General features: G+C 38.3%; 1 protein-coding gene across 1 annotated transcript in view; it reads left to right on the forward strand.

The window, feature by feature from the left end:
* Positions 1-1,986: 1,986 nt before the first annotated feature.
* PCCA (propionyl-CoA carboxylase subunit alpha) overlaps positions 1,987-14,221 on the forward strand; it is a 201,998-nt gene continuing 189,763 nt past the window's right edge. The window contains exons 1-2 of the mRNA XM_031059546.1: positions 1,987-2,089; positions 8,070-8,201. Coding sequence (XP_030915406.1) covers positions 8,121-8,201 — 81 coding nt within the window. The 5' untranslated portion in view covers positions 1,987-2,089; positions 8,070-8,120. The remainder of the gene's footprint in view (positions 2,090-8,069; positions 8,202-14,221) is intronic.

Here is a 14,221-nt window from a genome sequence, read left to right on the forward strand (position 1 = left end):
GCTGAGCTTTAGATTAGTCTAACAAATTGAGTTCTCTCTTTGCACCTCCAGTATTTGAATATACATATACTACATTTTAAAAAGCATAATTATGCCCATCCCTCTATATATTATAAATAACTATATGCTGTTCCTGCATTCTATTCCTAGCCTACTTTAAGGAAGGCATGTTTGGGACCTGTATAAGACTTATTTTCATTTCCTCCTGTAGAAGTTTGTCTGGCCCTTCTGGTAACTGATTAATGGATTTTCATGCCTCTGCATATTTAAAACTATGGAGACAGGCATTAACAGACTCATACAAGAGTTAAATAAGCCAGTTAATATTTCTTAGAATGATAGTTTAATGGGAGCATATTAACACATCTCCCTCTCCATGGTAAAGGTTAAACATGGGAACTGGCATCAATTGGCTTATTTTCAAGTAACTGAGTGTATTCTAGTTTTCATTTTTCTGGGTATTGCTGCCCAGAAATTTCCTACTTTTCTTAAGTTGTGGCTGGAAAATGCTTTAGTGTTCTTTAAATTCAGTTTTAAGAAGTAAGACAAGCTTCTTGCAGCTGTGTTCGATTTTAGGTAAAGCCTTTTTTTCCGCTAGCTTTTTCTTTTCAAAGGAAACACTTCCAATGTATTACTTTCTCTTTCAGTACATACTCCTGTTTGAGACAGTGAGTAAGATAATTAAAGTGGCAATGTAGTGTCACAGGTAGTGACATAGCTTGTGTGGGTGTTCTGACTTCTACATTGTAGTGTGTTTTGGAGCCAAGTAACAGTTCTGATTTTGAAGCAGAATTTAGAATAAGCCATGAGATCTGATGGGCTGGGCAGCACAGTTTTTTATTCCCACCTTCCTCTGCAAGTTGCCTCAGGCGCTGTTACTTTGCCAACTGCCAATTTATATTTTGCTTTTGAGGCTACTTCCTGTCACAGTGTACCTGCCTTGTGCTTCTGAAGCTCAAAGTGATAGTAGTAATCCATCTCCTTCCAAAGACCTCTAACAATACAAAAGCCAGACCTCTGCAGAAGTAACTGCAGTAGTCAAAGGCAGGTGTAATCAGGGAACAGTAAGATGCTACAGCCCTTCCCTCTTACATATCTGTGCTTTTCCTTACATCGCATACTGTCTTCACTGGGCTATAAGCTGTATAGAAGGCTTTAATTTACTTCAGCATGACTCATCTTATAAAAATATTTGTTCTAATGAAGGATGCAACTTGTATGTGTTGTCTTTTCTCTCGTGTGTGTTGGTGTAAATGTGTGTGCATTGTAAAGATCCTTTGGAATCCTCAGAAGTTCTGCTTTTTTCATTGTAAACAAGATTGGAAGAAACTTTTCTTCACTGAATTGCTGGAGGGTTACTGCTCTTGATGATTTATGACAATACCTAGGCTTTTTACTGATTCAGGCCCTTTGCAGCTTAAAATTAAACATCAGAGAATGAAATTTTCCATTTATTGGTACTGATTTTGGAGGTTGATGCCAGCATGAATCATTGGCCACTCCTGTGTATGCTCTTAATTCTGAGCCTTCAGGATAGCAGCAACAGGGCCAAAAAATTTGAGCTGATAGGTCATGTCTGTGCATCTAGCAGAAAGCTTCAGGATGATTTTTCATGTCCACCACATTGTATTGTAGAGTATTTTACCAGTTCAGTATTTCCTAAGTTATTGGGTGGATGCTTATTATATATTCTTACAGTAGATTTCCTTGAGGAATTACTTCCCAATGTTGAATGGACAGTTCCTGAATTCTGAGGTGTTTTATGTACCTGCCTTTTACAACTGATGTTAGTGTGCTTGTGTTGGTGGTGGTGTTAGTGGATTTTTTCTCCCCTTTTTCCCTGCTAGTACTCATGAATCTTATCTGTCTTTGGATGTTTCATCTGGATTTTTCTGTTCTGCTTGGTTTTTTCCTAGGTTGTTTGTACCTCTGTTGGACCTTCCTTTTGCTGCCAGCTCAGCTTTTCAGCCCTGCATTTAGCTCATGTGACTTAGAGGCTTTTTGGCCCAGCTGTCTATTCCAGTCATCTTTGAGGTGTGCTGCTTATCTGCTCTGCTTTGTATGTGTCTGCAGACAGCTGCATATTCAGGTTTGTGTCCTTCTGGTGATCTCTGAGCTGTATGTGGGGGGGATTGTGTTTGTGGATGATACCAATTTTTCTGGAACACTGTGAATACCAGACTACTTGTACCTGTTCCCTTCTCCTTTGGGTCTGCCTCCTTGACTGGTTGTGTGGCAAGAGGGAGTACAATGGTGAAAGAATCAATTAGCTGCATATAAGAATTTAATGGAACCCTTTTCTAGTCTCTCCTGTGAACAAACTTGTGCATTAAAACAGAACTCCTTTGAAAACCAGACCTATGATAAAGTTCCTACTGAAGTTCTTATCTATGGACCCTCCTTCATAATCTTACCAATAAATTCTTCAGTAAATGTGGTAACTTGTGCTGCCCACACTTGCTGATCTTGCTGTTACCTCACTGCCACAGAATCTTGTTTCTGTTTCTCTTCTGCTCTTAAGTTGGAATACTTGAAACTACATGTCCAGAGTTGTTTTTAGCAGTGGCTTTGATGCTTCAAACTTCAGCCATTCTGTGACTCAAACAGTGCTCCTCAGAGAAGCATCATGTTTGATTTTTAAAACAAACCTTAAAACAGTAGTGCAGATTTGAGAAGAAGAGCAGGTCAATATGGCAGCATGCAACCACCCTCCAGAGCACCTCAGAGTTTGAGGATGTTCCATCTTCCCAAAGAAGGTTGTTGTTTCCAGTTGCATGCACCAGCAGCTCATGGTCTTTCCTTCAATACCCATTAAGCTTCTCTGATTAGCTCATTTTGTCTCGTGAAAGTGATGGAAAACGTTTCTTACACAAGAAATAAACCGTTGTCTGCCATGTTGGTCAGCTAGGTCAGCTGAGAGTGTTTAAGCCTGTCTTTAGAGAAGGGGGATAGATAGGACTGTGGGCAGGCATGTGCAGCGGGGGAAGGAGAGTGGATGAGGAAAGAGGAGCTTGGTTGGTTGCCTCAGTCACTTGAGGGCTGTTACTGTCTTCTGTAAATATCACCCTGAGTTGAAAATATCATATGTAAGTCTGAATTTGAGAACCTATGATTCAGTGGCAGCCTGCAATAGATTGTTTGGGTTCTCCTGTAAGTTTCATGAACTTGTTTAAAACCAGCTCTGTGTTCACATAGAAAAGCTTATTTTCAATAACAGCAGAGCAGCTACAAATGCTTCTGAGATCTCTCTAGCCTTTCAGCCATTTCTTCCTCAGAGATGAGAAATACTTCCCTAGACCTAGTCCTTTCAGGTACTAGGGCATGAACAAGAACAAAGCCTGCATTATTGTCGCTGCTTCTGTGTGGTAAGGTAACTGTAGGGGGCTCTTGCACCTGGAGGCAGCTGAGCACTCAGAGTATGCTTTGCCACATCAGCATGCTGTGAGTGGAAAAATCCCCTCATCCAATGGTCCTGAAAGAGAAAACACAAGATTCTTGATAGCACTGTTTTTGTACATAGCATATTCTCCTTGTTGGTTGAAGCTGCTCCTCTTAAGCTGATATTACATGCAGATTCAAGTATCTTGGCTCAAATGAGGACACCAAAAACTGTGTTTAATTGTCCATAACTAACATAGTAAAAGACAACGGATAAGTTTTACTATCACTTGTTTTGTCTAAAGCTGAGTTGGAACTGTTCAATAATTTCCTGCAGCTCCAGGAGGCCTGGCAGTGAGTTGGCTGCTTTGCCACAGATTCATAAGCCCACAGAAGAGTATATGTTGCCAAGTATACGTGTGTAAAAGTTGCTTATGCAGTTTCCTCTCCTTCATGCTTTCTATCTTTAGTTCTGCTTAGGCTGTCACTGAGACTGAATCCACTACTGACTGTATAATATACTAATTGTGAATATCTACATTCGTAATTTCCAGGAGGAGGTGCAAAAGAAACTGCCCCTCTAGACTGTCTCTTCAATTACTTCAGGTCCACAGGAGTTTATCAGATGGGCAGGTCCTTTCCAGATGTTGAGGGTATGATGACTTACACTAACATAGGTCAGTCTGGCCCACTCTGTTCCCAGAGCGGTCAGATGTTTGACAGACTGTGACTGTGATGGTCACAAACTCAATCATGAACTTCTCAAAAGGATTTTCCAAATCTTGCTTTTGCTTGTTGTACTTTGACACTGTGTTTGGTTTTTGCTATATTAGGGGTCCTGCATTCCCTGAGGGTAGACTAAGGCTTTTGTCTGGCTTAAAAAGAGCCAACCACCAAACAAAAACGAAGGGAGAATAAACTGTTCACAGTCCTTATGGCATGACCATTAGACCTGTTGTTACTGCTTTCAAAAATAGTAGGCTGTTGGGGGAAACTCTAATATCTGATACTTAAGACAACTAAAAATTAACTTTTTTGCATGAATTTCTATGAACTTGTTCTTCTATAAAATATTCCTTTTTATTTGCCTGTACCTTTGATTATGCAAAGTAGAGCAGTGATACACAGATATCACAGGTATGTTTCTAAACAAAGTGCTGGTGCATATTTATGGTGAAACTTTTGATGTGTTTTCTGCAGCCAGATAATTAGTCTTCAAGGCTGAAATATTCTGCTGGATGTGTGGAGGAGTAACAGAAGTTTTGGAAGAACTTGTTTGATATGCAGTGTGTAAGCTTGTGTATGTACAGCAGAGGTTTTAGTACTTGCTGCCACACTGACAAGTCTGTGTGTGACCAAACTGATAAATCTTTGTGGGAGCTGAAGTGTTTGCCACTGCATTCTTTCTTATGGTGTGTTTTTGGTATTTTCAGTATTGGGCAGTAGACTTTTGAATGGATTGTTTAGCAGATTGTGTGAGTGTGGGTGATGAAGAAGCTGGGGCACTTTTCTGGTGATAAGCTGAGAAGCTTTGGCAGAGGGCTTGAGCAAGCATCTTTGAGTGATGGGGTATTAAATTGCTGTAGCAAGACTTGCAAGACTTTGTCAGCTTAAGGCACTACTAAACAAAGTATTTTTTAATGTGCTTAACTAAAATTAGTTGTGAGTCATGTCAGAGAATGCACACCTTTCCTGTGTAAGAGATGGTTAGACACACTGCTTGGAAACCAGCAGAACCTCCTAGGTTTGTTAACTTATTTTTGATTTGGGGATGTTGCAGAATCACATGTTTTAGGTGTACTTTGATATCATATTGAGTTAAGCTATTTAGTTTCAGATTGTTGAAGGGGAAACAGCTGGCTGTGGTGACTGCCCCAGGTGACTGATGTTATGAGGGAATAGCTGGTTGTACTATGCTGCTGCTTGTTCACCATGAAAGAGCTGATCTGTGTAAGGCACAAAGGTTTGAAGCAATTAAAGCCAAAAGCTGTCTATGTAGACAAGAGCAGTTTGTAAATTCTGACCTATGAAAAGTATGCATTAAAAAAATACAAAGATACAGGTTTCAACAGGTGATATTTGCATTAGAGTAATGTGAATCTGCTGCACATCATCTGGTACTTAATTTTTAGTAAGTAGTATGGGCTGTGTCCCTGTGGAATACTGCAGCTCTACAGGATTCATGTAACAAATATATTGGATGCAGAGATTAATTTCTTGAAATGGCCTGCAGTGTTCCTTCTCAGGTGGTTCATTAATCTTTCCTGAATGGTGCTGTTCTCTTCTTATCCACCTATCTGGACCAGGAGCAGGGAGTGAACTGGGCACTTTGGAAGTCCATGCCACAAATCAGTGAGATGAGACAGTAGGTCAAGCATAATGTCCTCTAAGGGCACTTGGCTGGAGAGGTGCATGCTTGCTGATGCCATCAATGTAATTTTTATCCTCCCCTGTGACCTCCAGTTTGAATGAAGATTTTTCATTTTCTGTCAAGACAAAGAGGAGATAAGAGAAATACTGTAAGAGTATGGAAGTAGGCTGCAAGCTACAAGTCTGGGATGGTCTGTTATGGCAGCAAAAGTTTTGAACCTGATATCTTGACCTCTGTAGATCTCATGTTTTTGATAGTAAACTCTAGGAAATTGAGGAGAGGAAACAATACATGGTGAAGTTTTAAGTAGTGCTGGTCAGGATGCAAATGCCAGTATTGTGGCAGAAACTGTGGAAACAAGGTGTTCCAGGTTAGAAGTGATACAAGAGGGACGATGGAATCTCCACTTGTCAAGTGTGTAAGTGATCCTTTTCCACAAGGCTTTTTGAGATTGTGATACAGTCTGATGACAGAACTCTGCCCTGCCTCTAGGTGTATGCAGGTACCTATTTCTGCCTCTTTTTAAGAGAGGAAGAAGTATGAGTTTTCAGGTTGTTTCTGAAACAGTTAGCTCCAAACTTTGTGTCACTGTGGTTTCATGCATCAAGTCCTTGCTTTGTTTCCCTTCTCCTTTAAAAAGTGGATCTCTTCAAGTGCCAAAGGATCTGAGCACTACATAATTATGGGTCTGCACCCTTGTTTTGGTCCTCCTCTCCCTTCTTTGTATAACCGTCTTCCCAACTTTCTAAGACAGCTATTAATCAAGTTGTTAATTCCTGAGTTGCTAAGCTAAGAATCCCAATGCAGTAGAGAATAGGTGGGCAGAGATAAACCCCCAGATGGTTCATTGTGTGTCAAAGCTAACAGTCCTTTGATGTAGCGGAGCCTGATGCTCTGCATTTGGTTTGGGTGTCCTTGCACTGAGCTTCCTTGTGTGTCTATAATGCTTACCTGGTCTTTTCTGGATGATCTTTATTTCCCTGTTAGCTAGGATGGTATGAAATAATCTACACAGAGCTGCTGCTGGCACACTGGTCCTGCTAGGAAGCTGCTGATGGTGACTCCCAAGCAGGTTGAGATCTCTTGGTTCTTATAAGATCACAAATAGGAGGATGTTTCCCAGCTTAAACATATTTTTCCTATATTCTGGGATTGGATCATGTACTTCCATCATGTAAATACACAGAGCTTCAACAAATGACTTTTTATCATTAGTGACTGTAACTATATGGTTTGTGTAGCATAAGTATGTGTCAGAAAGACAAAATACTAAGGCATGAATTGTGATACAAGAAACTGCTGTTTACCATTTTGCTAGTAGTGATATTAAGTTAGCTGCCCATTGGCTAGAAACAAGTTGGATTTAGACATTTTACAGATGTCTTAGAACGGGAAGAAGAAAATAAATGGAACTTTGAAAAATTGTGCAAGGCTTGATTTTTAAAAAAAAATTAATTTTTTTTGTTTCATCCTTACCCCTCTTTCATCTTCTCTTTCCCCATCCAGTACAAAAGATATAAAGTTACCTGAAACACATGTGTACTTGCTATTGCATCAGTAACTTTCAGGGAACAGTTCTGATAGAATTGTCTTTAACTTAATGTAGTACTGACCTGAGGAAGTTTGAAAAAATGCCTCTATCTGAATAACTTTGCTGAAGTCTATTGTTGGCATAGAGAAACAGGAAGAAGAAACATGCAGCTCAATGTTTTACCTACATATTGATGTTGAGGTATTAGAACATTTTATGTGAACTGCTTTCCACATTATTATTGGAGAAAAGTTGCCTGAAAGAATCAGGAAATTATTTCACTTATTGCTTTATTTTCAAGGTCTTTTATCTGTTGAGCTAAAGACTGAATTTTCATTGTGGTGTTTCATTGAGGTTTGGTTTTAGGAATGCGTACGAAATAGAATTTTAAACTGTGTTATCATTTGGCAAGTGCATCTTTGTAAATAATTTTTGGTTATTTCAATGGTGAATTAACAAACCTCTGTTTTCTGAAGGGATATTTTTAACTTCCAGGCTGGAGTACTTCCACTTGCAGCTATTTTTCTCTGGCCCGGCTTTTGATTTATACAAATGCTAATTATAGGGTTTTGAATCTGTGTGTATACATAGTTTCACAAGGTCATACACATTTTTAATGAACTGTCTGAAATATTTATATATTGCTCTGTTGTTATGTAAAGAGATCACTGCCTTATAAGTCTTGTTGTACTAGCTCAAAAAGAGAAAAAAGTTAATAGCAATATCTGTGTATGAAAAAGCTGATTTTTATTTTTGTCTCTTAAAGTTTTATCTTCATTGTCTTTGCAGGCATCAGAAGGTGTCACCTTCATTGGACCTGACACACATGCTATTCAAGCTATGGGAGACAAGATTGAAAGCAAATTGTTAGCCAAGAATGCAAAGGTCAACACGATCCCTGGCTTTGATGGAGTAGTCAAGGTGAGAAATCATTTAATTACTGTCTGCCCACTGTAGGAACAGTGTCTAAATCAAAGTACACCTATTGAAGGTCTGATGCAGAATCTAATTATAATTTCCTCTTCTTTTTCAGTAAAATGTAATTAAAAATGAAGTACAGATTTTTATTAACAAGAGAGCTTTGGAAAAGAGGAGAAAGTCCTTGATAATAAATGATGTATTAGGAGTTCTTCAGTGGAGTCTCTAAAAATACTTTGCTTTAAATTTAACATGAAGGCAGGTAGATGTGTAAAATGTCAGGTGTGGATTTGCCTTATTTGCACATCTTTACATTTCTCAGGATTTCTTGTTGGCCAAGATCTTGACAGCTCTAAGTTAAGTGAAGTTTGTTAAACTGTGTGAAGTTTCCATTTTGTGGTCAGTTCTGATGGTGCATATTTCCATGTGTTGCAAAATTCAGAATAAGGATGGGATGGGGGGGAATTTGACGGCTCTTTATCAGAATCTACAGCTAATGCTCTTTGTGTGGTTTTAGAAGGAATGTCTTCCAACAGTTTTGTAAAAAGGAACTTGTTATTTCTTTATAGTTTGTAAGGTTAAATAAGGTATATCTTCATTTTTGTTTATTTTCTGCCATAGTGATTTTGTTGGATTCTTACAAGCTTTCCTTTGTGTCTTAATATATTGTCTATGTTAATGTAGTTAGGCTTTTCTCTTTTAAAACCTTCACTGGATAAAAGTAAAACTTGGTACCTTATAAAATGTTGGCCTCCTGGGTTGAAAATTTTTATGCTTTACATGTCAAATCAACTTTTTTTCAAATGAAGTTTGAGTAAAACTTTAAGTTGCATGGAAAAGAGCATAGTAGCTAAGCTGGATTTTAAACTCTGTTAAGAGACAAATTACCCCCAAAACCCAACTAAAAGTGACAGGTAAATAGAGTACAGAGGGGCTCAGCCTCCACAGAATTACTTGGTCCTTTGAGGCTGCCTGGAGAACTTGACTAGAGAGAGAGAATGATAAAATCACAAAATAGCTGAGGTCAAAATGCCCAAGAGAATTTTCAGTACTTGTGATGGAGATGCATGATGTTTGTAATGTCTGGTAGCAGGATAATGCTGCAATGGGTAGAAGTGCAAAGACTTCTTTCCCTTCTGGAGGACTCCATATGAGTTTTGGACTGGAATTCATGGCCATGTTGAAGTCTGGGAGTGGCAAATTGGCAAATTTCAGGTTTTTGTTGTATGTTTTAGCAGTCCCCTGAGTGTGTGGTCCTTTAGCACTCGTAAGATATAACAGCAGCCAAGCTGCTGGGCATAACATTCTTTGTTCTGATATCCTGTATATTCTTCTAGGACCTGTATATTCCTCTAGGAATCCTGAAAATAACTTCTAGAAAAGCATCTAGCTAGGAGATAACTTTGAATTAATCATTTGAATACCACAAAGCATTCTCTAATGCAGAGTTAAATACTCAAAATGCTGGTTTTCTCATTGTATCAAATTAAAACTTATGTAGGGGTCTGCTATTCTACTAATAAAAAACCCAAACCTGACAAAGTAGGATAATGGTTAAGGAACAGATAGGCCTAGAACCAGTGCAGCTGAGCTGCTTTCCTGTATGCTCTTGTTTCGTAGACCTTCAGTTGCACTGTTTTTGGCAATTATCTGAAGTTCCTGACACAAAAACGAAACTTAAGTGATGTGGTTGGCCATGGGCTGTATGCAACAATACCCTTAAAACCAAATGAACTGGAATGTAGGCCTGAGTTGAGAACTCCAGTCTTCTGCTATTGAAAGGATCTATGTGGTAGTTCCTTAATCCCAAAGTGTCCATGTCACACTGGTTTCACCTACCTCAGCCCTGCACGAGTTCTGGTTATCTGATGAGTGTTGATGACAAAGAGTACATATCTAAAAAAAAAACCCTAAACCCAAACCTGCAGTGTGCCCACCAAATAAGAGCAAGGAAAGTCCGCAGACATTGCCGGCGTTGTTGTCTCCATCAAAAAGTTGCAAATTTTAGGCTAACCAGTGCTTTGATAACCAATTATAGGAAATAAAGCTTCTGATAATCGATAGTGTCACACTTGCTATGGATCTAAATATGTGCCTGTGTTTGGTCTCTGATTTCCTTCCTGTAACAATGTCTTTTGCTCAAATGAATACCCAAATAATTAGGTCATACAGGATGCCTGATCTTTGGTTAGAGTTTGATATGTTATTTTGCAAATTTGGACTAAGATAGGAAGGGCAAAGCTGCATGATACCAGCTCTAATCAGAACAGCGACACACAAGGAACTGGAGACTGTTAAGGATTTCTGCCATTCTGTGGGAGACCTATTTTAGTCACAGTTATGAAGCTTTCAAAATCCTTGAGGGCTCTTTTTCCTGGGAAATAAAGATTATAAAGGCCTTAGGAAGGAGTTAAATGTCTGCTCGATGCTTAAGGTGGTTAGACCTGGCTTCAGCTTTAAAGAGGACTTCAGTAAAGCTGGAGGAAAACTGTATTTATGCCTCTGACAATGCTAGAAATTAAGATGGATCTGTTGAATGTATTCTTGTGGATGAATAGTTAAGGCAAACACGGGGCAACAGCTTCTAGTGCTTCATTATTCAACTCAAGACAGCACTGAAAATCTTTGTTACGAGGAGAGTTGTCTTTATCCTTGTTAAAAAGTGCTGCAGATACTTAGGTCCTTCATGAATAAAGACTATTTTTCCTCTCTTATGTTGCTTAGCACTCAGACATGGGAGACACTGCTAAGGTTTTGTAATAACATCTTGGAGAAGTTGCATGCAGAAGAATTCCCAGTGAGTAGTAATTAAACTAGAAATTTAAAAGAAGGAAGCCCTTCAACAGTGTACTTAAAGCGGGAAGGATTGAAGAGGAGGATGCATGGTATCAGACACAGCTAACTGTTCTTGTACTGGCAAATACTCTAGCAAATATGAAACTGAGTGGAAAGATGTGGAATGGAGAGGGCAGTTTGACAAAGAGTAATTTTCTTCTCATCCATGGTTCAGTTTCTCAGTTGGCTGGGCCAATTGAGAAATCCTGTTTGAACATATTAGGAACTGGAGTCTTGTGCTGTCAGCTAGATAGCCAACAAAAGTGATCAAAGGTAATTAATTTCAAAATGTGTAACTAGAATTAGTTTTATAAAACCCGATTGGGAGATGTAGTCATAAATGGTTTTAATCAAAAGAATTAGCATTAATCCATGTGAGCAATAGCTATACTAAAATTGGGTCTGAGATGATGTATTGACTGTAAACAACTAAAGGGGAGTACGAGACTAGAAAGTGGAGGCTGAGTAATGAGCATAAGAACATGCTGTGGTGAAAAACTGGAAAAGGAATGGCAAGGGAAGAATGATTTTTGTATTGTTTCACCATATACAGCTAGTTTGGTTTTATGGCTGGTAGAACGCAGCTGAGTGTAGACACAGAAGAATAATGTCTGTGTCTACTTAGTTTCGCTGATGTCAGTAAACACATTAGAGGTCTTCAGCTAGGCTCTGAATTTACTGTAGTTAAGTTTTGGGTGCCTGTTTTGGATGAATTTTTGCGCTAGGATATTGACATTAGGATTGAATGGTCACTGTTGGAGAGGTTGTTAAAGATTCTGGATATGAACTGGAGGTTCTCTAGGGCTATAGTACCCTCAGCCGCGAAAACCATGATGCAGTTCTTCATCATTAATACAATGTTTCACAGTTCTAGGAGTCACTTAATCAGCTTTACCCTGGCATTCCCCATATCAAGACCGTTTTGTTTTTCTGTCTCCACCTGCTGGTACCTGGTTGAGAGGCATGTACGTGAAAGTAGGAGGTTAGGAATTCTTACGCAAAAGGAGTATTTCATGTCTCTTTAACTTAATGGAATCACCTATTTGTGAAAACACTGACATAATTTTATAACTCTTAGGACTTTTATTAACTTCTACCATGACTTGAACATTTTTATTTGTACAATAAAAGCTGGTGCTAAAATTATATATTCCGTTACAGTTTCCAGTTTATTTTGGGAAAATGGTAATGTAGCTAATGTGCTTTTGGAAGAAATAGCAGTAAATCACTGAGGACTTTTGCTTTAAAAAATAATTTAAAGTGTTTTTAGTACCAGTGTGGTATTGTATATTTTGCACATATGGACATGGGTGTTAGGCAGTATGATAGCATTCACTTTTTTGCCCCTCTTGTGCAAATATTGTGTATCTGTCATAAGTTTTATATACCAAAAAGCTAAAACAAATGTCCTAACTTTCCTTGATTACTCAGACTGTTTCTGTATTTATGTAATCAGCAAGTGAAATTCATATTTTAAACATATTCAACATACCTTCTTATGGAAAAAGATCAAAAGACTTATCAGAGATAGGAATATATAAATTTCTTTTTTTTTTTTGTTAGTTTTCCTCTTTAAATCACAGCATATTTTTGTTTTCTGAGTTTTCAGAAATGCTCTTTGAAAGCGAAAATTGGAGCATGCATGGATTTTTTTTTTCTCGTGTTTTAGAGTTTGGGTTCTAATATGTTAGAACTGTAAAAGAAACAGATGTTGACACAGTGTAAATTAATAACTGTGCTGGGCAGATGACTAAAATCTTTTCAAGCCTGAACGAAGACAATTAGTGCTGCTGATACCAATCAGTTGTTACTTAAAGTTGTTGTATGCATATGTAAAAATACAGTGGCAGTGAAAAGTTCCTCTATAATGATTTGCAGCTTGTCTTCCTGTAGATTACAGTGTATCAGTTAGCCACTTGTTTGCAGGTAACTAAGTGAAAAAAGATTACCCTGTTTGCTTCCCCCCCTTAATTCTATTTTGCAAATATGTGGGGGAATTTGCAAGAGAAAAGAAATGTAAAAGTTTCCTTCTCAACTATAATCGTGGCTCTTCATCAGTCATCACTCTTCCTGCATTTTGTTCAAGAGGCTCTAATTGTCTGCATTTGGCAGGTTTAACACTTCCTGACAGAGAGGCTATTAAGGGGAAGTATTCTCGCATAACTGTCACGGGCAGGAACAAAGAACCTTCAAACTCAATGTGTGGAAACCACTAACATTCTTAAATGACCCTTTTCATGCATTTTATCCCTTTAAGCTAAAATTTGGAGGGTGCAGGGTCATGGAAAGCAGCAAGGTGTAATAAAACAGTAAACTCTTGAGGTTTTTTTTTTGGGGGGGGGGGTGTGAGGGGCAAGGTTTTTTTGCTAGATTTATCTCTTGAGTTAAAAACAATTGTTATTTGGAAAAATCTCATTAACAGATGTGACTGGAGTAAAAAGACTTAAAACTGATGTTGCTTTCAGGACTGCTTTGAACTTAACAAGCACCGATTTGTGGAGCAGACTAGCTAATGAAAGGAAATTAAATTTTCTGACAACTTCCCCTGCCAGCCCTCTTATTCTTCATGGGGCTGTTACTAGGTACTGAAGACTTTTAAAGAGGATTTTGTTTTATTATCGGACATAAATGAACCAGGTATGAACATTTCTTATGTATTTTTTTTTAAAGTTCTGACCTGGGTGCTTTTAAAATGGATTGCCTTGAAAGCTTTAAAAATATCAGGTTTCAGTTTAATGTTCATAAGTCAGCCCCCATAGTTTCAGACACACTTAGCAGCTGGTGGTTTCCAGACATTACTGCCTTCTATACAAATTTTTTAATGTATGTCATGGGATAGTATAAATATTAGCAAATTTGGATGGAATTTTCAAGCTTAATGTGTACCACGGTAATTTAACCCTTTTTCTTTCTAACTTTGTATAATGGAGATATACTGTTATCAGTAGAAATAACTACTGCAGGGGAAGTGATTTGGTTATTGAAATGTAAGTAATTCAAGTATTCTGGTTTTTATTCACTGAGTTTCCCAGGACTTTTTCCTGTACCAGGCTACAGTAGTATGAGACAGCTGAAGCAATAGGTGGCATCAACAAAAGAATTTGTAAAGTTGGCTTACGCAACTCTTAAATGAACACAATTATGGGAATCTTCTCCTTTCAGATACAGTTTAAAATGATGCATTTAAG

This window comes from Geospiza fortis, unplaced genomic scaffold (genome assembly GCF_000277835.1).
Source record: "Geospiza fortis unplaced genomic scaffold, GeoFor_1.0 scaffold84, whole genome shotgun sequence".
In the NCBI taxonomy this organism is placed as follows: Eukaryota; Metazoa; Chordata; class Aves; order Passeriformes; family Thraupidae; genus Geospiza; species Geospiza fortis.